This window comes from Electrona antarctica (assembly GCF_951216825.1).
Source record: "Electrona antarctica genome assembly, chromosome: 10".
Lineage (NCBI taxonomy): Eukaryota > Metazoa > Chordata > Actinopteri > Myctophiformes > Myctophidae > Electrona > Electrona antarctica.
In genome coordinates this window covers 19434495-19462137 of record NC_136791.1, presented here as the reverse complement: position 1 = coordinate 19462137, position 27643 = coordinate 19434495, and the positions used below count along the sequence as shown (strand labels likewise).

General features: G+C 42.9%; 1 protein-coding gene across 5 annotated transcripts; it reads right to left on the bottom strand.

Annotated features, from left to right (window-relative positions):
* Positions 1-2257: 2257 nt before the first annotated feature.
* On the bottom strand, positions 2258-25789 carry LOC306931692 (phosphatidylinositol 3,4,5-trisphosphate 3-phosphatase and dual-specificity protein phosphatase PTEN). Of its 5 annotated transcripts, XR_013791037.1 has the most exons (11): positions 24431-25789; positions 16060-16144; positions 15438-15482; positions 14685-14728; positions 13686-13924; positions 13262-13403; positions 10108-10176; positions 9060-9226; positions 5867-6259; positions 2620-4957; positions 2258-2577 (listed from the first exon to the last, which is right to left on the bottom strand). XR_013791037.1 is itself a non-coding variant. In XM_079513246.1 (10 exons), exons 1-10 carry the CDS (start codon positions 24507-24509, stop codon positions 4772-4774), a joined length of 1449 nt encoding a protein of 482 aa, XP_079369372.1. In that variant the 5' UTR covers positions 24510-25789; the 3' UTR covers positions 2258-4771. The 5 variants fall into 5 exon arrangements, 4 of the variants coding, with proteins under 4 accessions (XP_079369372.1, XP_079369373.1, XP_079369374.1 ...); XM_079513246.1 differs by having other exon boundaries at positions 2258-4957; XM_079513247.1 differs by having other exon boundaries at positions 2258-4957; positions 5876-6259; positions 24431-25785.
* Between the last annotated feature and the right edge of the window lie 1854 nt (positions 25790-27643).

The following is a 27643-nucleotide window of genomic DNA, read 5'->3' as shown; positions in this document are numbered from 1 at the left end:
CTCCTGGACAGTCAAGGTGCGTTCAGACTTGAATATGTATATCCGCCTCGGTCTGTCCCGTGTGCCAGGTCGCGCCGCTCCCGCTCTCGCAACTATCGTCTTTGCATTGTCTTTGTATGTAATCACGCCACTCTAACCATCCAAGTCTGAACGCAGCTTTAGTCTTGCCGCCATGACGGTCTCTGCATCAAAGTCATTTAGTCTGACAACGTGGCTTCGAGTGTGGTTAGGGTTAAAGACAGGGTTAGCAATGGGGCGCGTCAAACCAATGGCCGTCAGAATAATGACGCTGACCCGATGGAAACACCAACTGCTAGCTATCCATTCATCCGCGGGCGGCTATAACCGAGTGCTAGAGACTAGAGACCACCTGGGAAACAAAAGGTCCCAGGTTCGATACCAGACCCTGGATATCCGTCGAGGTGGCCATATCGAGCAGTTAGTATCTAGGCCTAGGTTGTGTCATGGTTAGTATCTATGTTGCTCATCTATGTTGCTTTTTGCTAATCGCCTGACCGCCAGACATCTGCTGGGTGAAGCCGAGACTGTGGGATGAAAATAACTGCACCCTAACAGGACAGTTGGCAACCAGGGAAGAGTGGGCACATTGCTATTCTTTCCAAAATGTAAAAAAAAAAGAAAAAGAAAAATTATTAAAATGTTTTTACCCAAAGTAAGTAAAGTACATCATTAGAACATGCTTAAACATTTGACAATTAAGGTCTAATATTTTTACTAGGGATGCGCCCATGTATCGGCCACATCGGTATCGGACGATATTTGCCGTTATCGGTCAATATCGGTATCGGCAAATAAAACTGACATTAACCGATGGCAGTAGCCATGGCAGTAGTATCTGTTGTTGATAAGCATACATTTGTCGCTGGCTATGTTGGTCATCTGCAGCCTACCAAGCTGTAGATTCTGAACATTTATTTCTTGTATTGAAGAAATATTTGTTTCCCTGGCACAAAAGGGGAAATTAAAAACAACAAAAACTAAATAAACATATATCGGTATCAGCTAAATTGCTATTTTTTAACATCGGTATCGGCCAAGAATTTCCATATCGGTGCATCCCTAATTTCTACAATTGCTACAAAACGTGTACATCCAGTAATTTTGGGGCCTAAACAAGAGGTTAAAGGATGAAATTAAGTATGATAATGATGTACCGTGCATGTTCACATCGTGTATACTTTACATTACTAAAGACATGTTTCAAATACTTTATTTTTTTTAACATTTTGGACAAAATAGCCAATAGTCCTAGTGCCCACCTATCCTGTATCCAACTGCAGTACCACTACCACAGTTCCCATCTTAGTACAAGTTGTACAGTACGTTTGTTTTCTCACAAAGCTCTCACACACACACGCACGCCCGCGCACGGGAGACCATTACATAAACCTTCATGACATCAATGTTTTTCGGCACACCAAGGAAATCTCTCATGACTCAACAGAAGCACTGGGGGAACCCCACGCACAACACAACACACGTCACAGATGCCTCCTGGAACAAACATGGCAGAACTAGGGCTGCAATCCCTATTATATTCCAGGCATCTAAGCTCACACCGCGATGCGTTGAGCATTGTAGATCGGCTATTTTCAGTATTATTTGCGACAAAGTATATACTGTATGTATATACACATTATAATACTTTATGTAAAAAAAAAACCTACACTTCTTGATTAAACGAAAAGGTTATCGGTAGAAAAATCGCCATGTACATACATATAACCGCCATGTGTATATATATATACGCATGTAGATCATTTTTTATGGTTTTCTCTTTGCTCTCCCTCTCCGACAACCACACCAGCATTTCATTTCTTTCCTAAACGCAACAAAACGATGGAGTTTTGCACAAAAAACACAGATTTGTACACCTGATGTAAATCTGTGATGTGTGACAAACTGATTGCGACACATGCACACGCTCCTTTTAAAAACGGATATCTACGACATTATTGTCCAATAAAACCCAAGAACGTGTCTCCGCCGCTTTGTTTCGTGGTATTATATTTTTATTATCTTAGGATAAAAAAAGGAAAAAAAAGAAAAAGAAAAAAAAAACATTGACAATTACATGGGATGCCTTGTTCTGCATAATTTAAAACGTATACACACAGTGGGGGGGAGAAAGGAATGGCAATGCTTTTATTAGACATCATCACAGCCTCTTCAGGACCCCCCCGACCCCCCCCCCCTTCCCTCCCTCCCCACTAACCCCAACCCCCCCTCCCCCCCACCACACACACACTGCCCGCATGCAGTCTCCACTGCACAAAAGGCCGAAAGTCACGTGGGACAGCTTGCAAAGAGCACAAGAAGCATTCACAGTAAAGAGAGGGGGGAGGGTGGGGGGGGGAAAGAGGGTTGGAGGTTAGAGCCCGACCGATTGCCAAGAATGTTTGGAGTCCCGACGCGAATCCCGATTTTGTTTAATTTCAAGGACCGCCTGAGTGTGTACACAAAAGACGGAACGTCCCCTTGGTTCCACGTTGTACACTCTCCGAGTTCACAGACCTGTAAGGGTCCATTTGGAATCCCCTCTCAGAGTCAACAGACCTGTAAGGGTCCATTTGGAATCCCCTCTCAAAGTTAACAGACCTGTAAGGGTCCATTTGGAACGCTGAGGGCCCCTGGACCCCACTTTCAGAACCACTGTCCTAGAACAACCGATCACCGATATTTTTTTGTCCACAAAAAGTGCTGAAATTTTATAATTAATTTGAAGAAAAAAAAAAAAAAAAACATTGTCTGCCAAAGACGTATATAATTACGTCCTATCAAATCCAACGCTTCCCTGCCAAAGACGTATAATTACGTCCTATATGGTCTTTATAGTGGCTTATGATAGATAGCGTTCATAATGCAATATACATTAGCATCAGGTTGCTATAGCTAACGTTAAACAGACCCTGTTGCCCTGACCAAGATGGCCGCTCCATAGGAATTGAGGCTCAGATCGAGGTGTTTGAACAGAACGTCCATGTTAGTGGCTCATTAAAAAGAATCGTCGCTACCTCGCGGTTACATTAACGCTTCTAATGATTTTAAAGTTACGACCGCCACATTAGCTATAGGCCATTTTGCTTCCGGTTCATTTGGGGGTTTTCTAAATAAAAGACCCCGTGATTGCGGCGGGCAAGGGAAGCGACAGCGCCGGAGTTCAATGGTGACAGTCAATGTTGATTAAACATTCAGCTTGAAATTTATTTCATTGAAACACTTAAGCGCTATATTCAAAATGTTCCAAAATAGACGATGAAGATAGACACATTTTTAACATTTTTTGAAAACCTTTTAAAAACTCTCTCACCAACAAGAACATGCCCCCAAATACTTGGACGACAGGTTGAAAAGTGCTAAAAAATATATAAAATAAAAGTCAAGAATATCGGGGCATACAATCGGCTGCATAAGTGCCAATAACGCAGCACTTCTGAAAGTGGTGTCCGGGGACCCACAGGGGGTCCTTGGGGGGGTTCCAGGGGGTCCCCAGCAAAAGTAATTAATATAACATCACATTCATTTGAACCACTATCCATTTATATGTTGGATATTCAAAGATGTACAAGCTCACAGCACATAACTTGCCACGCTGTGATTTGCACATCTGCTATTTTTGAAAAACATATAGAAAGGGTTTTTGAATTCTTTTTTTAACATCTTCTCTTCTGGGGAGGTCCCTGGCACAAAACCTTTTCAGATGGGGTGGTCCACGGCCAAATACATAATAGTTTGGGTGTCCTTGACACAAAAAGGTTTCCACCTAAATCCAAAATGTTCATTTTTCTGAAGAAAAAAAAAGATTTTTTTCCCCAGTTAGCTGCTTTAGCAGACAGTTTGAGGGTCCAATGGAGTTAAGAGCTTTTGTCCGAAGCACTTTTTTAATACTTTTCATTGGTTTAAAAATAAAAATGGGAGTTAGGTGGTTCCTGCCGGACAGCAACGAATATGGGCCCAGACTGAGATGCGCGGGACGGGCTCTGAAGGGAGGCAGGGGATGAGAGGGGAGTAGAGGAGAGGATAAAGTAGCTGGGGAGGAGGTGGAGGGGGAGAAACAAAGTGACTGCAGCACTGCACTGGCCTTGGTTTAACAGGAGAAGGAGCAGCATAGTCCTAGTTTTATATCATTCTAAACTTCTCCCACACTTCAACTAGCTCCTGCTTTTAACAGGAGAAAGGAGCAGCATAGTCCTAGTTTTATATCATTCTAAACTTCTCCCATGCGTCTCAACTAACTCCCCCGTCTCCTGATTGTGGTAAAATCTTTCCATTGTCTTTGACACAAAAAAAAGTTTCTTTATATATGCATGTATATATGTGTATATACAACATATATGTATGTATATATATAAACACTTTTTTATTTTTATTTTTTTACTTCTTTTTTATATTTTTTGTTTTTTTAAAGAGCTACAGCACCTTTTCCCACGGGGCAACAGTGTCGATACCTCGCACATGGTTACACGGCTGTGCCGAAGAAACGAATAATAAAAACAATATATTGGTCAAGGATATTCATCTCTCTTTTTTTTCTTTTTTTACTTTTTTCCCTAAAATTGGCATCTGACATGATGATATTCTATTGCCGTCTGGGGGGGCGGGGGGCAGGGGGAGGAAGGGACAAAGGTTCTTCTTTTTTGAGTTCATATTCAAGTTTTCTCCTTGTATTTTTTCTCTCTCCTTTCTCTCCGTTTCTCTCTTTCTGGTTTATATTTTTCTTTCTTTTTTTTCTTTCCTGTTTAAAAAGAGTTCACACTTTGGTGATCTGCGTGTGCTGCTCGTCGTCGAAAGGTTCATTTTCCGGGTCAGAGTCTGTGGTGTCGGAATATCGATAATGGTCCGGCTCATTGTCGCTAACGTCCGGGGTGACCGACGTCGAAGTGCTGGCCTCCGAATTTGAAGGCTCCTCCGCGGTTTTCGTGAAATACAACTTCACCTGGACAGACCGCAAAGACAAAAAACAAAAAACTAAGTCATTTTACACCGTAAAATCCTCCATTAAATTAACTTAACTTCGTAAGAGTACAGTTAACTTGTACGAATAGCAAAAACAGTAGATCTATAAGCTCACAATGTGACACAGCATGCCGTGTTGTGAGCTTGTAGATTGTCTCTTTTAGCCATTCAAATGATATAATATCTTATAATTATGGCTTCGCACAGATCAAAACAAAAACTATTGTAGAGCCGTCTACACTGACTTTGAAGTAGATCTGCAACTATCAATGATCTTCTTAGCAATTATGCTATCATTAGAAATTGTTTCCTAGCGTCACGGCAAAATAAAATTAAAATAAACAGCTGGTCTCGCTCTAGCGCCATGCAAAAAAAGATATTTAATTCGTTTTACTTTATATATGAACTAATCGATTAACCACTTGGTGCCAAAGTATGCATGCCAAACTTGTGAAAAATATAAGATCTACAAGCGCACAGTGTGGTGTGCTATTTTCACTATTTCTGAATGGGTTTTTTAAAGTGAAAAATCACCACCGCCTATAATGACACGCACATAATGGGGATTGATTATGAATAGATTATTTTAGTAAATCATGCATTATCAATGTCTTTTTCACAATTATTTGAGATATTCACAATTGTTTTGCATAATAGTAAAAAAAATTAAAAGCATCTACAAGCTTACAATGCGTCACTTTGTGGCGTGTTAGCGTCAGCTATTTCTAGCTATTTAAATTATTAAATATGTCAGTAAATTCTTTGTCATATACGTTTTGATTAAAAAGACCAAACAGCATTCCATAATTTTGATTCATATGTGCCAATGTTCAATGGCAAAAAGCACAATTACAAATGTTAATTTGATTTGATTTAAAAGCGTCCTCACCGCCCCTACCTTGAAGTTTGGTGAGAAGTAGCGGTTAGCTTTGTCTTTGTTGGCTTTGTCCAGGTCGTTCTTGGTGAGCGCCAGGATGAGGTAGTCCCTGTCACTGTCCCTGCGCTCCGAGCTCTGCGGCTGGCTCTGGACCCCCTGGAGCTGACCCTGACCCTGGGCCTGACCCTGGCTCTGGGCCTGGGCCGGGACCACCGCGGCGGCCGAGCCCTGGATCTGGGCCGCCTGGCCCCCTCCTCCTCCTCCTCCTCCCGGCCCGCCACCGGCCTGGGGGCTGGCCAGGCCGTCCACCACGTCGTTCACCACCGTCCCGTTCTCCACCTTCTCCCCGCTCTCCTCTGGTCCGGGGATGAAGAAGGTGTTCACCCAGAAGTGGAACATCTTGTCCTGGAGAGGCCCAAGAAGAAGAAGAAGCATTAGAGTTCTCAAATTCTGCCCGGATCCGAGCCTAGTCGACCCGACGTTTTCGAGTCTCGGAAACGTAAAAAAAGGTTTATTTCAACTGCGCCTAGCGGCCTAAGGTTAAAGCCGACAGGAATGTAAGTGCATGTGTTGAAGCTCAAAGTGGACTTTAATCAGGTATCTAATTTGTCCGACATTCCTATGCCCGTGTTTATTTATGAAAGAAAAACTCAATAGAAAATGGGCACTCGAAAATCGAAGAAAGTGGCCGATATAGAGCGTCGCAGTCCCGCCCCCTACCATGGACCAGGAAATTATTCTCCGTTCATTTTCCTCATAGACATTTCAGAAAGTATTTATTTAAAGACGTTTACGCCGCGGACAAAGCCAACTCGAGTCGTGACAAATCATGACAACAAACACAATTTTTTGGGCCGAACAAATATTAGAAAGAAGAAAAAAACGGCTTTTGTTGTTTTTCTTCTTTGTAATTATTTGTTTGGTCCAAAATATTGTTTGTGTTGTCATGAGTTGTCACGACTCGAGTTGGCTTTGTCCGCGGCGTAAGCGTCTTTAAATAAATACTTTTTGAAATGTCTATGGGAAAAATGCATTGGGATTCATTTCCTGGTCCATGGCAGGGGGCGGGACTGCGACGCTCTGTTGTGGAACAAAGGTCCAATAAATATGCTCAGTTCAGAGTTTACGTGACTTTGAGGACATTGAAATGCATAATGACCAATTTTCGGGTTTTCGGGCCCAAAAGTATGGTAAGGGACAGGTTGATTTTTAAAAAGTGTACCCCTGGAGAAAACCCCCTGTATGTGCCCTGGTATAAAATGCCATGAACCTTCATCTGACTGGGGGAAAAAAAATCAATGACCTTCCCTAAGTGATAAAAAGAAAAAAGATGAACCCTCCCTAGGGGTGTCAATCACCACCGTTGAGATGCTGAATTGACTCTCTCTCTCTGTCCGTGAGGGAGATTTGACTGGGCCGTTCACACTGGCTTTGTGTTAATTGCTTGTTAACGACCGTCATTGTCTCATTGAAATTAGCTGACCTTCCCTTGGACTGAGATTAGAAAGGCATAACCCTCCCCTATTTTTCTCCAGGGGTACACATATTTAAAAATGGACCTGTCCCCAACTGTTCCCAGTAGGTAGCCTGGAAACAAGACAATCTACCCAGTAGGGCACAGTTATGGCCGGGCCTTCATTTTCATTGAGAACGACTGAAACATTTTGTATGGCCAAGTCCTAATGTGTGATTTGTGAAACCGTGTCAAAAAGGGCACACACACACACACACACACACACACACACACACACACACACACACACACACACACACACACACACACACACACACACACACACACACACACACACACACACACACACACACACACACACACACACACACACACACACACACACACACACACACACACACACACACACACACACACACACACACACACACACACACACACACTTTCAAAGCCATCGGCAGGTGGCTCGTTGTGAATAAAAAACAATCTATGACGTTTCAAAGGTTAGTAAAAAACACTCTGAATGGCTGGCAAGGGCAGCTATGGACAATGATTTAACTCTGGCAGTCAATTTAACAGTCCGATTACTTAACGGTTCCCGTTAACGATTCCTATAGGGGGTTCCAAATGGACCCTTTGAAGTCTGTGTGTACAAATTAAACCAAATGGAGTTTACGGGGCAACCCCTCCAAATAATTTGGCGACCCCCAGATTGAGAACCACAGGCCTAGATCACGTCCCCAGCCTCTTCCTGTGGTAGCATGTACTGTACGGGTCTTCACTATGTCACTCTATGCAGTATTGCATCATGTGCTTTTCATTTGTGTCTTTAGGTACTGCACTAGAGGGGTTCTTCATATGTCTAATTGTCAAGTAATAACAGCGTATCTCAGGCGAGGAGGGGATCTTCAGCGGATTCCGTCGTTCTTCTGGGATCTTGGAAACGCCCCCAGCCACTGCGTTTAGTGGAGGTTATGGATAGGTATAGTTTTACTGAGGTTAGGTTTAGAGTTAGGTTTAGGCTGTCAATCACAGCGACTGGCCAATCACAGCGCACCCTCTACTCAAACGTGCTGAAGGACCCATGCTCACGTATCTCAGGGGTGGAGTGGCCGCTTGGGAACCGGACGGTACCCAGTTCGATCCTGGGCTCCCCCAGAGTCAGCGTTGAAGTGTCCTTGAGCAAGACACTAAACCCAAATGCTCCCGATGAGCAGGTTGGTGCCTCGCATGGTTTCCTCTGCCATCGTGTGTGGGAGTGGGTGAATGTAATGCACAATCGATGTAAAGCGCAATGGATAAAAGTGCTATATAAATGCACAATTTGCCGATCAATCAGCAATCAACATTTCATGACCTGTGTAGGCCTGTCACAATTAGTAAATAATCACCTAATCGTAATTATTTGAGATAATCTCAATTATTTTGCATAAACGCCAATCGTTCTCATGTTGAAAAATGGCCATACGTTTTCAATCATTTTTCAAAAATTGCAGAAATAACAGATCTATAAGCTTACATGTCGTGACATGTTGTAAGCTTGTAGACAAACTATTTTGGAAACTTTTTGGAAGAAAAAATGCAAACAAAAAGTGATTACGAAGCCTAAAAGGCAAGCTAACGTTCCAATGTTCAATACAAAATACACAATTCAATTGTTAATCGCAATTATTTGTGTGACAATTAATCGTCAGCCCTAGACCCAACGTGCAACACACACGCCACACTGACCTTCTTCATCATCTTGTTCAGCTTGTGGAAGAACTCCACCTTGATGTCTCCGCACACTGGCAGCGGCTGGGGGAACTCGAAGAACATGTGCTTGTCCTCGCGTCGCGTGTGAGCCGGGTTGGACGTGTGGATCTTCACTTTCAGCTGGTACACCACAAACTGAGGGTCTGCAAAACGCGGTCAGTGACGTCGCACACGGGGGTGGGGAAGGAGGGGGGGGAGGAGGAGGAGCGGAGGTTTGGAAGAGCAGCGTAGTTATGAGAGATTGTTGAGGGACAGAAGGAGGAAACGTTCAAAGAAAGAAAGAGAAAAAAGAGAAAAGGAGAAGCGGAGGAGGGTGAACCAGAGAGCGAGACAGGATACCACAGTGTTAGTGTCATGAGTTTGACAGCACGAAGCAAAAAGAAAACCCACCCTGAAGTACACACACAAAAATAAAGTTCTCTCAGAATTAAGGAAGAGAAACTGAGTAACAGAAAAAATAACACCCAATGAGACCCAGAAACAAAGAAACCCTATTCTGATAAAGACAAAGGGGATGTCTTTAGGGGATGTAGACAATGTGTCGGTAACTATGATTTGTTTAATTATCGTTTTTCCACCTTGCCCTCCCTCCCTCCCTCTCTCTGTGCCCCCCATTTTTCTTTCCAACTTAATGATGGAGCTCGCACAAAGAAACTATTCTCACCAACTTCTTTACACCTTTAAACCTGGGATGTTGTTGACATAAGAATTCATTCTTGATCCTTATCTCGTCTGCGGGCAACTTTCCTTACCCAAAACCGATTCACACGTTAAACTGCACAATGGTGCAGCCAACGACGCGCGGCGAAACAAAAAGCAGATCTGCAAAGAATCTCCGATCCTGCCGCAACGCGACGATGCGTCGTGAGTTTGGAGATCGGCTAATTCACAACGGAAATAGCCGATCTCCAAAACTCACAATGTGTGATAGGCGTAGAACAAACTATCAAAATCAAATGAACAGGCAAATGATAAAATGAACAGCGAACAAAAAAAAATTGATAAAAATGAAGGACTCATTTACCCCAATGCCAATTCCCTTTCTTGAAGCCCTGAGGGGTCGGCTCACTCCTGTTTTTAAAGGTACTGTCCCCTTTAGAGAGAGAGAAACAACACAATTTAAACACAAGCACCTACTGGCCTGGCATGGCAGGGACCACGAAGCACAGCACAGCACAGCAGCACGGCACAAAACACACACATTCTACAGAATATATGGACGTACAGATTCTAATATATGGACATACAGATTCTAATCTACACCAGTGTTGATTTTGACAGCACCAGAGCCTGTGAGCGGTGCGGAGTGCGAGCGGTGCGAGGAGTGGAGCGGCTTGATTTTGAATTGAGCTCCGAGTGCGTTTTAAAATGTATCAGAATGGCTTCCGGAGCGAGAACTGTCCTCCGCTCCGAGCCGCTCAGTGCAAACGGCACATGTGTTTAGAACCTAAACGTGTGGATTTAGTGTGTGCAGAGCGCAAGTATTAAAGTGTGCTGAAAAATTGGAACATTCATTAATGCGCGATTCATGTGGTGACCGACAATGCCAGCAACATGATCAAGGCATTTAACATCCTCCCTGACGTTGAAGGAGAAGTGGAGAAAGATGATGATGATGGTGGCGGAGGAGGAGGAACCTTCGCTCTCGCAAAACCAAGTGGACGCGGTTACTAATAATGTGGAGGCTATGGTAAACCAGTACTTAACCGTGTCAAGTTTACACCTGCGATGCCTAATTCATCTGCTTCAGTTAGCTATCATGATGATATCAATCACCTGTTAGTTAAAGTGGGAAAGCTAGTGAACGTGCTTTTAAATGTGTCAGTGTTTAGATTATAAAAAGAACAATATGTTTAATCGCCGGTAACACTTTTTAAACGCATAAATGTTTATGCTCCGAAGGCCTTCAGGCACTTATGACGATGTGTCTAATTAGACAATTTCAGGAAAACAGCATTTTCTTCCCCCCCTCCCGTCATTTTTTGCTGCTGAGCGAACGTATCTGAGCGGAGCGCCCGATGCGCAAATGAAGGTGAGCGCTGAGCGAGCCGAGAGCGGCGTGGGAGGGGATCAACACGAGCGAATGACGAGCAGGACAAAAGCCGTCGAGAGCGAAGAGCGGATTTCTCGGCCGCTCCGTGCCACTCACATGCTCTGGACAGCAGCCTTTGATTTAGTTTTAGCCATATTTTTGTCTTCGACCACACACACACACACACACACACACACACACACACACACACACACACACACACACACACACACACACACACACACACACACACACACACACACACACACACACACACACACACACACACACACACACACACACACACACACACACACACACACACACACACACACACACACACACACACACACACACACACACACACACACACACACACACACACACACACACACACACACACACACACACACACACACACACACACACACACACACACACACACACACACACACACACCTCAGGTCAAAATGGGTTAAATTAAAGTTTGGGTCTCGGGGTGACACCAAATGTTTCTTTTAGGTGTGGCGCTGAATATGTTGGGGAAGCCCTGCTGTAGAGAGGGGGAACATGTCCAGCTCAGAATAGGGCCTTTTCAACGGGAAAGAGAAGGATGAACGCAGCCAGGGCAGAAACCTTGCATCTCCACATTCCAAGTTATTGTACAAATGGAACCCATAAGAGTCCATTCGGTTCCATTTGTACACTCTGAGTTATAGACCTGTAAGAGTCCCATTTGGAACACAGAGGTTCCCTGGACATTATTCTACGTGAGTGTCATGGAAAAACAGTTAAAATAGCCGCTCTGCACAAGCAAGCTTGTAGATCTACTATTTTTGCTACTACACAAAAAGCTTGACACTGAAAGTGGTTAATTGTGCCTGTGTTTTCTTTTCCTTTTTATACATATTGAATGAATGAAAAGCGTCAGCAAGAGCTTGTGACTAAGATAACTTTTTTTCTCCCATTTCCTAAAGCTTAATTTGGACATACAAGGATTCCACCCGACAGGCCGACAGCAACGACATCCGGGTGTTATGTTAAGAGTGGAAAGACACCAAGTCAAGTCTGAGCAGAGAACACGTGTTTCGTCTTAAAAACCAGCAAAGAACAATTCTCCGCATAGAATGCATACACACATGCACAGAACTGAGATTGGAAGTTGAGGAAGAACATTGATTGACCATCACATTCAATCACTGGCAGACAGATGAGCAGCTCAGAGATACCTTCCTCACTAGCCTTTTAAATCACCGTTTCCCAAACAGTGAGTCGGGACCCATTTTCGGGTGCACGGACCCATTTCTATGCGTCATCGAGTAAATACCGGTATGCCTTTTTTTTGTTTTTTACAAATGAATGATTATAATACATTATTCCAAATGTTTTTTTACAAAAAAGAAATACATACATTATAAAACTAAACGTCAAAAGACTATTTTTTTTAATATAATGATCCATAAATTAAAACTAAACGTGTTAAGTAGTGAAAATAGCCGATCTACATGCTCACAACGCATTGCTGCGCCACATTGAATGTGTGCTCTTAGACCTACTTCTTCCCAGTGGTTTTTAAATAGGAAGTTTGGGTCCAGGGGAGACAGCAAATGTATCCTTTGGGTCTCAAGCGGAAAATGTTTGGGAAACAACTGCTTTAAATGATGTCTAACAGTTGCATTACATAATTGCTCTAATAATGCTCTGGTCTGACAAGATGGACCTTGATAAATGCAGCACAAAAGAAGGACATCGCTGCTGTCGGGCAGAAACCTCTCACTGCATATTGTATTATTATTTTAGTAAATTAGCGCAGCACTTGATCATACTATGCCGACTACGTTGTCGCACAAAAGCATCAAAAGTAACAGATCCACAAGTTTGAAAAGTTTTGAGGCTGTCTACTACTTTTGAATTTTTTAATTTGAATCGTGAAAAGTAAAAGTGGACATATGAGGTTTCGACCCGACAGACCATACAGATGAATGGATCAAACAGATAAAAGACAAATCCACGCACAATCTTTTCTAAATGACTGTAAATGTTTCTATACGATATTTTATGTGCCGAATCCATTTCTGCCGTATGCCGAGAGCCACAGTTTGGTCATAAATTGCAATTAGCATAATGAGCGAAAGGTGTGACTCACTGCAGGTGCCTCCGCTGAACATGGGGAGCGTCTCAAACACCATCTTGTGGAAGAGGAGGGCCACGGGTTTGTACTCCAGCTGGTTCTTCAGCAGGTAGCTGTAGTAGGTGACGTAGCGACGCTGGCTGGGGATCGTCACTCCCTGCGGACCACAAGCACAGCCACAAAAAGCACTTAAGAAAGAATAGCTGTTTGCCCCGTAAATAAAAAATGCACAGGGCAGATATGACAAATAACTGAAAAATACAAAGAAATAACTTGACATAATTCATTCATCTTATACAAAAAGCTGAGCTACAAGCTTACAACACACGTTATACGCTTGTAGATGAGCCATTTCAGCTTCTTTTTTTTATGTATGAACATCTTTCAACCTGGAAACAGTTTTGACAAAAATAACGCCTAGCAGGGCCAACCAACCGACCTTCTTGTCCCTTGTCCTGACTTCCCCGTAGAAGTCCAGCGCCTCCTGTGGCTCCTGGAACTTGCCGCGGTGCAGGAGGTAGGCGCAGATCATCACACCCGTGCGGCCCTTCCCCGCCTTGCAGTGGATCGCCGCCACGTGATTGTCGTCCTCGCTGAGCCACTGGTCCAGGTCTTCACAGAACGGCTTGATCAGCTCCAGCTGAGGTGGATTATGGTCTTCGAATGGGTACTGTGCAACTGTCGTGCGTGGGCGGGAGTGGAGAGCAGTGTTGATTTTGACAGCACTTTCTTTTTTCATAGTCATTTTGAATTAAATTCCATTTAGTTTTAGTCATGTTGATTTTAGTAGACTAAATCCACAGTCGAGTATTTTGGCAGGCCTTGATGGCGTAAATCTGGCAAATTTGGTTGCATGCTGAAAATAGCCGATCTACAAGCTCAAGTAATGCTCGACAGCGACATTTAAAAAAAAAAAAAAAGAATACAAAACAGTAGGGCAGGACAATTAGCTGAAAATTATATCAAAAGCTTCATTTAGAACCAATAACAGGCAATGTTGCTTGCGATTAATGTAGGTTAATTGAATAATCGAGAGGAAAGTTGTATTTTTATTTAAGGTTTTTTTATATCTCATATCTACGAATCGACACTAACGTTTTTTTTTTTTATAAAGCGACCAAATCGATTTGTCTAAATAACCACTTTAGCCCTCTATTACACTTGTAATAGTGTGCAAAAACAAAAGCAAAAATAGCTTAACAGCTATTTCTTTAAATAATCATTCATGAATCCTATTAGAGGCACACGTTAAATAATTGTGGTATTGATTTGAAGTCATATCGCCCAGCGAGACAGCAGCAGAGAGACAGACTTCAATGACCTGGTACAAGTCGGGCTTTCAGGCAAAGACGGAACATGAGATCGCTGAAGTGTATGTGTGCGTGCGTGTGCGCACGCACACATGTGTGTGAGTGTGGCAGAAAATGGGATGGCCTACCTCTGCAGTTAAATTTGGCAGCATCATAGTGTCTTTCTGCGCAGCTGAAATGGGAAGAACACAACCAGTTAACAGTCAAACAGGGAGGGAAGTCTTTCTTAGTATTATCATCTGCTGACTGCATTCTGTAACTTTTCGGCTGTATATCCGGCCTGTGTTTCACAACTGCTGTAATGCCACGACAAGTGCACCGTGCTCATTATGCTATATGAATAGTATGTAGATATCATGCATTTCTTTCCTCCTTGATCTCCCTCTCTCTGCCCCCGTGTAAAACTAATGTTGCAGGATTAGGAAACCAAATGGACCTGTACTGTTGCGCTCGTCCATGGCCCTAATGCATACCAAACCTGGGGATCCTCACCCTGGGCAAGACCTACGCTGAAAAGACTATCAGCGGAAGTTGCGGGATTTTAGCGGAAGTATTGCCCAAGGAAATGACGTTGATGATTTACAAATCAGTTTACATTCTCCGCGAATGAAACAAGTGTTGTGATTGGTCGGGAAAATATCGTATCCGGGGGAAATACATCTGACTGATGTTCCGGAGGATACATCCGCCCGATAGCTTCTCTGCCTTACGTTGTGACCAGGCTCTTCTTTTCGCAGAAAAGTAAGCCTGGGACCGAGGCTAGGGGAACCTTGACATTTTAAAAACATTGAAGCCTTCTACTAGGTAAACACAGCTAAGACATACTAGTATCCTCATGCATTAGTAACAGAGTGAGTTTGTATTCGTTTTGGGACACTTACAGGTTGTAGATTTTGTAATGGTTTTTATGTTTTGAGTCGAGAAACCTGCGGGAAGAGAAGAGCACAGCCAGAGTGAGAGCATGACCACATGCAGGCCTAGTAAATAAAACCTTGTATTTTAGGACACAGAGCTGACAATCAGCACTTCCCACATTGTCAATGTGTTGCCGTAGGGCAGAAACCTCTTTATCACCATATATTTTACTTTTTGGTTTTTCCGTAAATTAAACGACCTACTTGATCATATCACCACGGCGTCACACAAGAGCATCAAAAGTAGATCTGCAAGCTCGAAATGCGGCGTGAAGCGATGCGTTTTGAGCTTGTAGATCAGCAAACATATGGAGATAGAGGTTTCTGCCCAACGGCAACAAATTGCATTTCTGTTGTTTAACACTAGAGCATAATTATGAATACTTTTATGTTTGGCTTTTAGGCTTCATGAACAAAAGTTGCACAGGGCAGATATGACAAATACATTTACATAATTGAATAACTTTATACTATAGGAAAAGAATCATGGAAATAGACAATCTACAAGCTCAAAACAGGTCACGCCGTGACGCTGAGCTTGTACTGTAGAGCAGCCATTTCCTAGACAGGCCTAGGTGATGGGACTTACCGTACAACATCATCTATGTTGTTTCTGTACACTCCTTCCAGTCTCTCTGCTGGAAAGCCCATAGCAATGATGTTGGGATAGATATCTGTTCAGCCGTGGGTCAAGGAGCCATACAAAGTGTGTATATGACCAGTGGAAGACAAAAGTACACAACACATGCCCCAGTACTTGAGTCCAGTACAGATAGTCCTGGTCAAATATTAATACTCCATTAAAAGTGAAAGTTGCCCTGTCAAATAACATTTGTACTCCAGTTAAAGTCTTGGAAAACTTGTGTGCATTTAAGAATATATGCTATTCAAAATACTACAAATGAAATTGGGGCGGCAGTGGGTCAGGAGGTAGAGTGGCCACTGGCCGGTTTCCAGTTCGATCCCGGGCTCCCCAGAGTTAGTGTCGAAGTGTCCTTGAGCAAGACACTGAACCCCAATTTTTTGCCGATGTGCAGGTTGGTGCCTCGTGTGGTTTCCTCCGCCATCAGTGTATGAATGTGTGTGTGAATGTATTGCACATCTATGTAAAGCGCCTTGGATAAAGGTGCTATATAAATGCACCATTTACTATTTACTACAAACAGTTTGACTGCGGAATTAATTAATCGCAATCCCCCATTGGCTGCCTAGATTTCACTAACCTTTGAAGAACTACCATGCCACGATCATTGTTCTTCCTTTTCATGAAAATTCTCCTTAAAATGTTGTGATCGCTTGCAATAGTGTCCAAAAATATTCTGCAGACCCGACAACAAAGAGCAACGAGGAACTGCAGCACACAGACACAGCCATTACGATACGAGCCATAGACCAAAATTAATTTGCGCCTCAGTTTCCCAGAAGCCCTAGCAAACCAGTGTGACTCATCGATTTCCAGTTACATCATCCAAACGCATCATCCGCATCAATCTGTCTGTCTGAGGAAAACCACGTAAGTCTTAAAAGTTATTAAAATGGTGAATTAAACAATGAAAATGTAACTTGTGTAACTCTTGTTCGGGAGGGAAGCTGTTTTATGTCAATTGACTTGTTAGGGATGGAAAGTGCTAATAGCTTGAATTTATATAGCCTTTCATGAACCCAAGGACGCTTTACTTAAAACAAATAATGAACCAAACAAAACAAAAAAATAGGTGTCTTTTCAAAGCAGCCTTTCTACGTTTTCAAATAAGTACATTTTGGTTTTAATATCGATGCATTGCTGTACTAAAAACGAAGACCCAAAAGAGGGGGGGGGGTCCACGGCCAAATACATATGATTTTGGGGGTCCTTGGCACGAAAATGTTTGAGAACTACTGGTTTAGAAGGCATTTGTAGAATCTGTAGTACAGCTAGCTACTGATGTCGATGTGCTTCTTTACTGTCCCGTCCACCATGTGTGACTACAAGCATCCTGCGGCCATGCAGGGACAGGCACCAAGGCTGAACCTTACAAAAACCATCCAACATCACAACTACAACAATGACCAGCATCAGTCAAAATATTACGGGAATCCTTTCAGGCACCATGTGGCTACAGGCTATGTAACAACAGGCCCAGAAAATGAAGTTGCATTTTAAAATTAAACATTAGTTTACAGATCGACATACTACGTCCACTGAATACTTATCCCATTACACAGAGTTGCTCAGTATTAGTTAACAACACAGATGGTCATCGTATATACATTGATTATTTACACAGCGATTATACAATCAGTTACTAAAATAATTGATTAAGCACCTCTCATTCTTCTACTACTCCGACACCAAAATGCCCCGACACCATACTTCCCGGCCAAGGACTTACTACATTGGACGACCATAATTTATGGTCACAGTATGCCAAGGACGACAATGGACGAAAATGGACTTTCATACTGAAAAAGAAAATAGATAGCTCAATAAAGAAAAATTGGCAACCGCACTGGACCATTTCAGCTGTTGTGATCACTGACCATGTATCTAGGGTGCACCCCTGAAATGCTTCCGTGTTCCCGGAAGTCCGTCAATTTTGTCGGTCTCACTTCTTAAAGAGGTCGCATTAGGGCTAAAACCGCGACGCTCTGAGCCATTTAGAGGTGGCAGGGAAGGATGTGAAACACTTTTTTTCTAAATTGGCCTGAAAAAAACATCAGGAGGTAAATGTAATTATCCCATCTCTTTTGTATGACGTGTTTGTATTTGTTGTGTTCATTTTTCATGCCATGTTAAATAAGTCCCCAGGACTTGTTTTATCCTTTCCCATTCAGGACAGGAAACCCCATATGGGGTTTTAGTTGATCTACAGTATATAGCAACATTCGGACACAGTCCTAAATGGGTTAATGTCTGTACTACGTGCTGTAGTTTACATTTCTGACTAATAAAGCATTCATTCAATCAAAAAAGCATTATACTTTGCCGACACCAGTGTCAATAGTGAATGATGCACGGCTTGTAGTTATATAATTGGATATCTTCCACTATTTATTTGAAATCTTTTTACATTTCTTCACATACACACATTTATATATATATATATATATATATATATATATATATGTGAAGAAATGTAAAAAAAACCATGCCCAAAATAGGGATCGATTTCCCTATGATTTCATAGATTCGCGAAATAGCGATTGCGTTTCATAATCGATTGAATCAATTAGTTTGTTTAACTCTTGCACCAGTCGTGTGAACATAAGCGGTGTCATTGTAATGTATAGTCTGGATATAGTCAGGATAGATGGGAACTAGGGCTCTGATCAGCTTGTGCATGTCTGCTGTGACAGATGGCCTTGACTGTGAGAGGCAGGCAGAGCAGAGGGGACAGGAGTACAGTGCTCCTGCTTGAGCCAGGCCCACATGTGGGTGCACTAGGAGAGGCTCTACAGCCTGACCTGCATGTATTTTTAGAGCCCAAAGTTATATTGAGATCATTGCAAATGTTGGGCTTATCTCTCTTTCCTCCCGAGCTCTCAGCCGAACCGAGCGGAACATTGAAACCGATGTAATGCAAAAGACACCGACCGACCTCCAGAAAACGAGGAAGCTTTTTAACCAAGAATTACATACACCATAATATATCCATCCACACCGTAATAGTTTTGGTTGTTTTGTGTACACATGTGTGATGGAAGCTCACGGTGCCTGGAATCAGCTGCCGCACTCGGGCATGGCCGAGAGAAGTGAGAAACTGTAGAAACACACACACACCGGGCAGGTTCCAACCGCAAACTACACCGTATTGTCATTCTTTAACCCTAGTGTCGTTATTCTGGTCACAGAATAGGTGAGCATTCTGCAAAAGTAGCCACAATCTAAATACAATTCTACAAGTCCCCATCACATTGCAACGTGACTCATTGTGAGCTTGGGGGGGGAGGGGGGAGCCAAGGATGCAACTCTGGTCGACAGCGTGTACAGGGTTTAAGTGGTTAAAGATTCCATCAGTGAGCATGGTTCTATATTCACACCAGGTTCCACGATAAACTACACCACACTGCCATTCTTTAAAGACTCCATCAGCAAACATGGCTCCATATTCTACTGAAGGATAGTGGGGGGTGAATGTCAGAACCAATTAAACTAGGATATTCATGCAATCGTAAAGACCCATATCCAATTCAGTGTCATGTTGCAGAGAAAAGCATAATTGAGTTGGCATGCATGTCTCCGACTCGGCTTTTAACGCCTACCTGCAAATGAAGTCTGCTCGTCGACATAGGCTGTGGGATTCAACATTTTAACCACCGACTAAAAGGCCAAACTTTTTCCTGTGTTTATGATGTCGGAAATAGACAGGCGGAACATTTCTAATTTGATGGGACGCTTTCACTTTTGAGCGTTTTTTTAATGGTCCAAAATATATGACACACACATGTGACAGTGAGACAAAAGACAACTGCTGTATTTTAAACTTGCCCATGTCATGTGTACAGTGCACACTAGGGATCATGGAACGATAATGCAATTACATGTCACGATTATTGTGGCAAAAATAATTTTGATTATTGGCTGCAATGCCAATTGCCAATGCGTTCGAATTCTGTTCCCGGCGACCTTAGTTTGCTGTGTGTGACTCCCCATCTCTCTTCCCCATTTCCTACTACTGTCCTATAAATTAAGGAATAAAAGCTCAAAAATAAATCTTAAAAAGAAATAATAGTGATTAACGATATTGCGATAATCACAATATGCTTAAAACTTAAAGCGCACAGATTCATGCACGTAGGCGAGCAGCCCAGATCTTCTGGAAAAGGGGTTTGACTCATGAACACAGGGATTGCTGCAGTGTTGATTGTTGACTAAAAACTAAAATAGGATGACTAAGACTAAATACATGACAATTTCGTCAACAATAAAAACTAGACTAAATGTGAGGGAGGGACTAGTAGAGAAGCGATCCAGTAGAACTAAAAGTCCATTTTAGTGGTCATTTTATGTTTGGTTGCTGCATGCTGAAACTAGCAGATCTACAAGCTCACAACAGATCAGCTATTTTGTACATTGGTTATTTTGAGGGGCGCTAGGCCCTCCTATGTCCAGCTTTGTGTGTACCCCATAGCGATGATTTGAGTGGCTGAGCAATGTGCGTAGCCCAGGCATAGCGATCATTTGATTGGCTGAGCTCTGTGTCTACCACGGTTTTGAGGATAAAAAGTGAGTACAGAAAATTGAGTACGCCAATTGTGATTAGCTGGAATGTGATGTATAAGAGTGGCCCTCACTTCACACAAGTGTGATTTTTTTATACACAATACGGATGGTGGGGGTTTAAGTGGTTGAACTAAATTCATGCGGGGGAAAAAACAAAACGGTTGACTGCCTTAAAGATGGATTCAAATACTGTACTAAATGCAGTATATCATGAGATATACGTTTTAGGAACACAGAGCAGGCCTTGTGGCTTTCAATGAGCCTACCAGCAAATCAATGGCGCTCCTTTAATGCATATGGCCTGCCTACCTCCCCATAGTTCTTAAAATGGAAGCATGTCAATACATACTGTATTGTAATAACTTCCATTAATGCCTCCAAAGTCCTAATTAGGACGCAAATGCAAGTGCTTTTGTGCCATTTCATGGGCTACTATAACCCTTCAGACCCAGCGGTAAAGTGATTCCAATCCAGCCAGACTATTTCTAAGTGTTTTTAAAAAGCTCCAGTGCTCCCAGGAGAGACTGGGCCAGGGCATGGGGGGGGCTTATTCTCTGCAGCTGGGAGGAAACGCACACGCAGGACCCCAACGGAAGCTCCTTGCGAGGAGAGCAGGGTGGGGGGTGGGTTGGAGGGGGGGACGAGGAGGAAAAAAAAGGAAAAGAAAAACTGCCGTTTCAGGCATGCCTCTACTCCAAAGCCAGTCCTGCTTCAGCTCGGTGCATACGCCAAATCTACTACTGAGAGCAAGACAGGGGAAAGAGAGAGTTAGAGAGGGGAGGGGAGGCAGGAAAGGAGGAGAGCTAGGGAAAAGGGGCAAGGAAGGGAGGGAAAGAGAATTAGAGTGGGAGTAGAAGAGAAAAGGAGTGATGGTGGGTGAAGAGAGAGAGCGAGGGAAAGCACTCGGACGGCATTGCTGCTGATACAAGATCACTGGTACGCTATTTTAAGGGCAATTCCCAGAACTGTGATACTGCATTACATAACTGCAGTAGGCCCATATTGTTTTTAGACACCGTGCCGAACATGATAAAAGGGATGGTAAAAAAAATATATATATATATATATATATATATATATATATATATATATATATATATATGTATGTGCTGGATTTTTAACTAGAGGGAACTTTCACCCCAACTGTCCTTGGAATGGCATCAGTTTAAGCAGCGATGGCCCTAGCTCAGCAACATCAGCCTCATCTCAGAGGCTAGGGCTGGGCATTAAAAAATATCAGAACCAATAGTTAGAAGAAGCAAAAAAATACAAAACAAAAAATAGCGAGCAAAGCCACATAGTGACTTGTTGTGAGCTATTTTTAGCTTTTTTTTCGTACTAATTGTTCGTTCGGAATCAAGGCAAAGGTTTGAAAAAAATTACAATATTGATTTGAAGCCATATCTTGCAGTCCTACTCAGCAACAACACCCCCTCTACTTTCTTGTCTCAGAGGCACACCACAGTGCTGACGACAGCCGTCAATGATGACACCAGATTCAACCACATATCAAACCCTGAGGCGTGACAAATCTGACCGCATGAAAAGATCATGAATCATTGAGTGTGCAACAAAAAGTACATCGTTGCTGTAGGGAATAAACATCTTTACACATTCACTGTCTATTAATTAATTAATCCTTTTTTTCTTCAGGGTTTTTTTTTCAGGTAAAACCCTTATTCCAAAGGTCCACCGGGACCTGAGGCGTGAACTGGATGTAGGAAGTTGAATAAAACTTGTTTTGACCAAAAATGCAATATGGGAAAAAAGCATTTTTCTGGATCTGATCAAATTGGACGGCAAGCGAAATTAGTTTCATTTCCAGTTGTATCGGTTACTTGGTAACCTTGAACCAATCGTAAATTGGCGAAGAACACAATATACATCTGTCATCGGCAGTAAATCGCTGGATTAGACTTGATGGAGAGCTCCGCCAATGGCAGACGGCAGGGAATGTGTTAATCTCCATATTATAAATTTGTTCTTTTGAAAATTAGCGGCCTACTTGGATCATACTAGTGTCACACAGTAGCACCATATGAAGTTTCCACCCAACAGAGACGATATGCACGTGATTACTGATTATGATCACACTACTACATTATTTTAAATTATCACAAATTAATTACAAGCTAGTACAGCAATAGACCTTAACCAAAACAAAATAATCCGATAAATGCTTACTTGACCTACTTAAATGTTCATTTGCCAAAATCCAAAAAAATCAAGCTGTTAAACTGCACAGTATTGATTTTGCCATGCCATGATATAAAACACCACAAATTGATCACTCACCTGAAAAGCAATGCAGTACTAATATTCCATCAACCAGCTTCTCATCATTACATTAATATAGTGGTCTACATCTGTGGTTCTCAAAGTGGGGTCTGGGGAGTCTGGGGGGGGGGGGGGGGGGTTCCAGAGGGTCCCCAGCTAAATTGATAGTTAGGTTTAGGAAACCAAATGGACCCTTTACAGGTGTGTAACTCAGATCATGTACAAATGGACCCCACGGGTCCATCCATTTGGTTCAATTATACACTTGAGTTATGGGAGACCGTGGCCTTATAAATACCAATGTAGGGGTCCTTGAAATGTATAAAAACGTTTGAGAACCACTGGTCTACATAGCATTGATCCAACCCGGCTAACCAACAATTTGTAGCTTTATGTCCACTTTCATATCCACCATGGCTGGCTATTCATTCAACACAACCAGGTCAACACTGTCACTGGCTGGGTCCGATAAAATAGTGCTGCACAAGTATGCAATATGTATTATGGCAATTCTTGGGTTAACGTGTCCTAAAGGGAAGGAAAACTACACTCAGGCAGTGAGGCAGACACTTTGGAAATCTATCCAAAAAAAGTACAGGGTCACATTATTATGCAGCAGCATAAAGGACACCGGGAAAAATCCTGGTTGTGCATATTTTTAGGGGGTGTTTTGCAGCAGAGCTTACAGAAATGGGGCCCGCTACTTCAACATGCCGTTATTAGTCAGACTAGTCACCAGAATATTATATCTGACTCACACATCCATTGCCTACATCATCACCACCAAACCAATGTTAGAAACGATACAGTAATGAGCGTCTAACATAAATGCTGAAAATCGACCTGCATTCACAGAAATTAATTGCTGGGGTCCTGATTGATCAGCCCTGAGTGTGGGTGTCTCAAACGCTAAAGGTAGGGGGGGCATATTGCCCCTTTTAATGTCACAGCTGGCTGGGCGACTGACATATCTAACTGACATCACAGCCTGCGAGCTTTGTCTATCGGTTTTATTTAAAGAAAAAAAGAATACAAAATGTTTGAGAATAATCCAGCTTTGTGGTTGTCAAGAGAGGGGGGTGCACAACTGCACAAAGAGATTATGATTGCGACATGTACTATGCATTACGTGCCCTCGGTTTTTTCTTTTTTTGGTTGGTTTTGACAGATCCACCATCTTTCAAACACGCTTTGCTGACAGCAACGCTAGGGCTGGAAAGCAGCACAGCGCTGTCTAATCAAACTAGCACAGCCAAACTGAAGCTAACCTAACCGAGTCAAAGCAAATGAAAGGACTGAGTGCAGCAGCGGCGCTAACTGGTGCTAGCCGTATCTCGTTTGACATTTCCTCTGCGGGTCTTTTTTTACACATAAAAATCCAAACATCAACATCACCCCTAAATGCGACGAACATCCTCTGGATTCAGACACAATAAATAAAATAAAAAAGCCAAGCCACAGAATGGGCAAAAAAGGATACACGTTAAGTCCAAGTCGAAGCCATCCTCCTGATATCTCCTTTTGTTCCGGCTGACCATTTCTTTTATAATCGCAGCCATTGTAAAAGCGATGTGTGGGCAGGAGTCCTTTAACAGTTTCAAATGATTAAAGTATATATTTATATATATATATGTAATTTCTTAAATGGGTTCACAGTCCCAATAGAATGTTTGTTTTCCCCCCGCTGTGGGGGTAAAGAACCGAACCGCTGCACCGTTCACCGTGGTGTTGGTGCAGGCTCCCCCGGCTAGCTACGCTAGCTAGCAGCGGGGGCTAGTAGCAGAGTAGCAGTAGCTTGTCAATAGGATTAGAATGGCTTCTTCTTGTTGGATCATATAAAGAACGGGCCTTGGTGGTGGTGATGATCCGTGCCGTGCAGGCCCGGTCCGGGCCCACCGAGGCCCCAACCGGTGGTGGTACAGGCTAGCTAGCCTTACTCCTTCTTGAATCTTCCCCCCACACCCCCCCAGAGTCCTGCTGAAATGAAATCCCGTCTCTTTTTTTTTGCTTGAGCTCGAGACCCCCTCCTCCTCCCCCAGCAGCAGCAGCAGCGGCCTCAGGACCACCAGGAGGACCCCCACTTAAAAAATAAAACACACATGCAAGTTCTATCTCTGGCTGTATGTTGGGAGAAGAAACCTCCTCCTCCTCTTCCTCCTCCTCCTCCTAGTCCTCCGTCCGCTGCGGGTCAAGGCTCCAATCTTATCCGCTGTGATTGAGTCACAGAGCGGGGTGGTGGTGGTGGTGAGGGGAGAGGGAGAGCAGCCCCGGATCCAGTCACTCTGTCTGCACGGAGAGGGAAGCTAAGCTAGCCGAGGCTAGGCTAAGCTAACCCAGCTAACTAGAGCTGCCTGGCAGGCTAGCACCGTGGCTAGCTTCGCTGCCGTTAGCGTCAATAGCTAACCCTGCTACCCCTCCTCCTCCTCCTGCTGCTTCTTGCTTCTTCCACACAGAGGGGGAAAAGAGCCCTTTTTCTCCTCCTAGCGAATCAACATGGTCGTCGGTCGATCCGGTCCGAAAAACGCGTGCGGGGAAAAGTGACAGGCTCCACCGTGAATGTAATAGCAACTATAATGTTTCGATCATCAGAGCTCTGCACGGATTCTTTTGACAGTTCCGTCCCGGGGAATCATCTTCCTTTCTTGTCTCTCTCTCTCTCCCGTTCTCTTGCTCCGCTCTCCCCTTCCTTCCTTGCTCTCGCTCTCTCTCTCTCTCTCTCTCCCTTGCTCTGCTGCTGTCCTCTCTCTCTCTCTCTCTCTCGCTCTCGCTCTCTCTCTCTCTCTCTCTCTCCCTTGCTCTGCTGCTGTCCTCTCTCGCTCTCTCTCTCAGTCTCTCCAGCTGAACTCAGGCTTCCATCATGGCCTCCACCGAAGGAAAAAAGAAGATAGAACAGGCTAGGGTTTTTTTTACAACACATATCCTGCCGCCTTTACGAGATATAGTTACCCCCCCCCCCCCCCCCTCACACACACACACACACACACACACACACACACACACACACACACACCTGAGCTAACTAAACCAAGAAATTACACACGATATTGATATAGTTTTACATGCATTTGGATTTGTCACACACGTGGCTGTCTTAATCGTTAAAAGTTCTGACAAATAATTGAATGCAATTCTTTATTATATTTTTCCTCTAGTCGCGGAAGGACACCATTAGGGCTCCCTTCTGTCAAAGTGATCACGTGTGTCTGTAATTTGGGAGCGTTGCAATATAATGTCACTTTTAAACTTAAGTGTCATTTAAATACAATGACACTCACAAACACAAACTCTTGCCTGTTTTGTAGCAGTTCATCTCAAATTATTATGTATTTATTGTGTTGTTAAAATGTTTCAAAGATTTGTTTCCCAAATATTATTATTATTATTATTATTATTATTATTATTTATCATCGCAGTCTTAAATGACTTAAGAACCCTATACCCCAACCTGAATGTTTAAAACAAATTTACCATATTATAACAACAATGTCTGTGTTAAATTGTACAATTTATCTTAAATTAGGCTATATGTCCTCACAAAATCTCTCTCTCAAATGCACGTGGGGGCATTTGGTCCTCACCCCTAGCCTATTTATAACTCTATGGTCCTCACAAGTACTGTATAGCCTACAGTATACTACCGGTAGGCTATAACCTAGTAATAATGTGTTGCGCGTGCACACACACACACACACACACACACACACACACACACACACACACACACACACACACACACACACACACACACACACACACACACTCTACTACTACTACTACTAGGCCTACTACTAAAATTACTGCACATTCAAAAATCTAATCAAATTAAAACACCTATTCTTTCAGGGCATAAAATGATTTCCATCTTAGCCTATCACAGTTCAGTTATCATGACACATGACACACACCAGCCACAACAATATCACAGTTCAGTTATGATGCTGTCATGATATTTATACCAGCCACAATATCACAGATCAGGTCGTGATGTTTATACCATGGCCACAATATCACAGTTCAGTATGTTTGTACTGTATGCTTTTATGTATCCTATATTCATGTTTCATGGGTCCCCCTTGAAAATGAGATGCTGCATCTCAAGGGTCTATACAAATTCTTCAATAAAAATCTGAAATATGATACTGTCATGAATGATATTTACACCAGCCACAATATGCAGTTCAGTGATGCTGTCATGGTGTTTGCCATTGTTGGATAGAGTCATGTCAGAGTTCAGGTAGAGCAACTAGGCCAGGCCTACATAGCTTCAACAAATGGTGACTGACTGTATTGTCCCCAATCCCCATGTGTAACTATAAGAACTCATTTGGACTTCCTCGAGGTGGAATTAAGCCTGGCGGTTTTGGACAGTCTGCCTTCTCAGTAAAGGGGGCAAACCTTTGTAACTCTCTACCCACGGGTTTAAAACGGATGGTAGCCCAATGTGTAACAGAGGACACAAATTATGGTTGAAATCAAATCAACTATGCTAACATGAATTATTATGTCTACCTTTGTTTTGTTTCACAAGTTAATGTATTGGGTTTGATTTACCGTAAAATCATGCAGCCACATTACATTTCACACTAGCAATTCTCAACCTGTTGGCCGGGGCCCACTGGTGGGCTGTCAGGGTATTGCAAGTTGGCCCGCCAAAAATAAAACAAGTTTTCATTGTGATATTGATTGATAGGAA

Coding starts and splice junctions, on each gene's coding strand:
- LOC306931692 (XM_079513246.1), bottom strand. CDS start 24,509: ATGGCTGCGATTATAAAAGAAATGGTCAGCCGGAACAAAAGGAGATAT. Junction 15,483..16,059: donor AACATAGATGATGTTGTACG/GTAAGTCCCATC, acceptor CTCTTCCCGCAG/GTTTCTCGACTCAAAACATA. Junction 13,925..14,684: donor TGCCAAATTTAACTGCAGAG/GTAGGCCATCCC, acceptor CACGCACGACAG/TTGCACAGTACCCATTCGAA.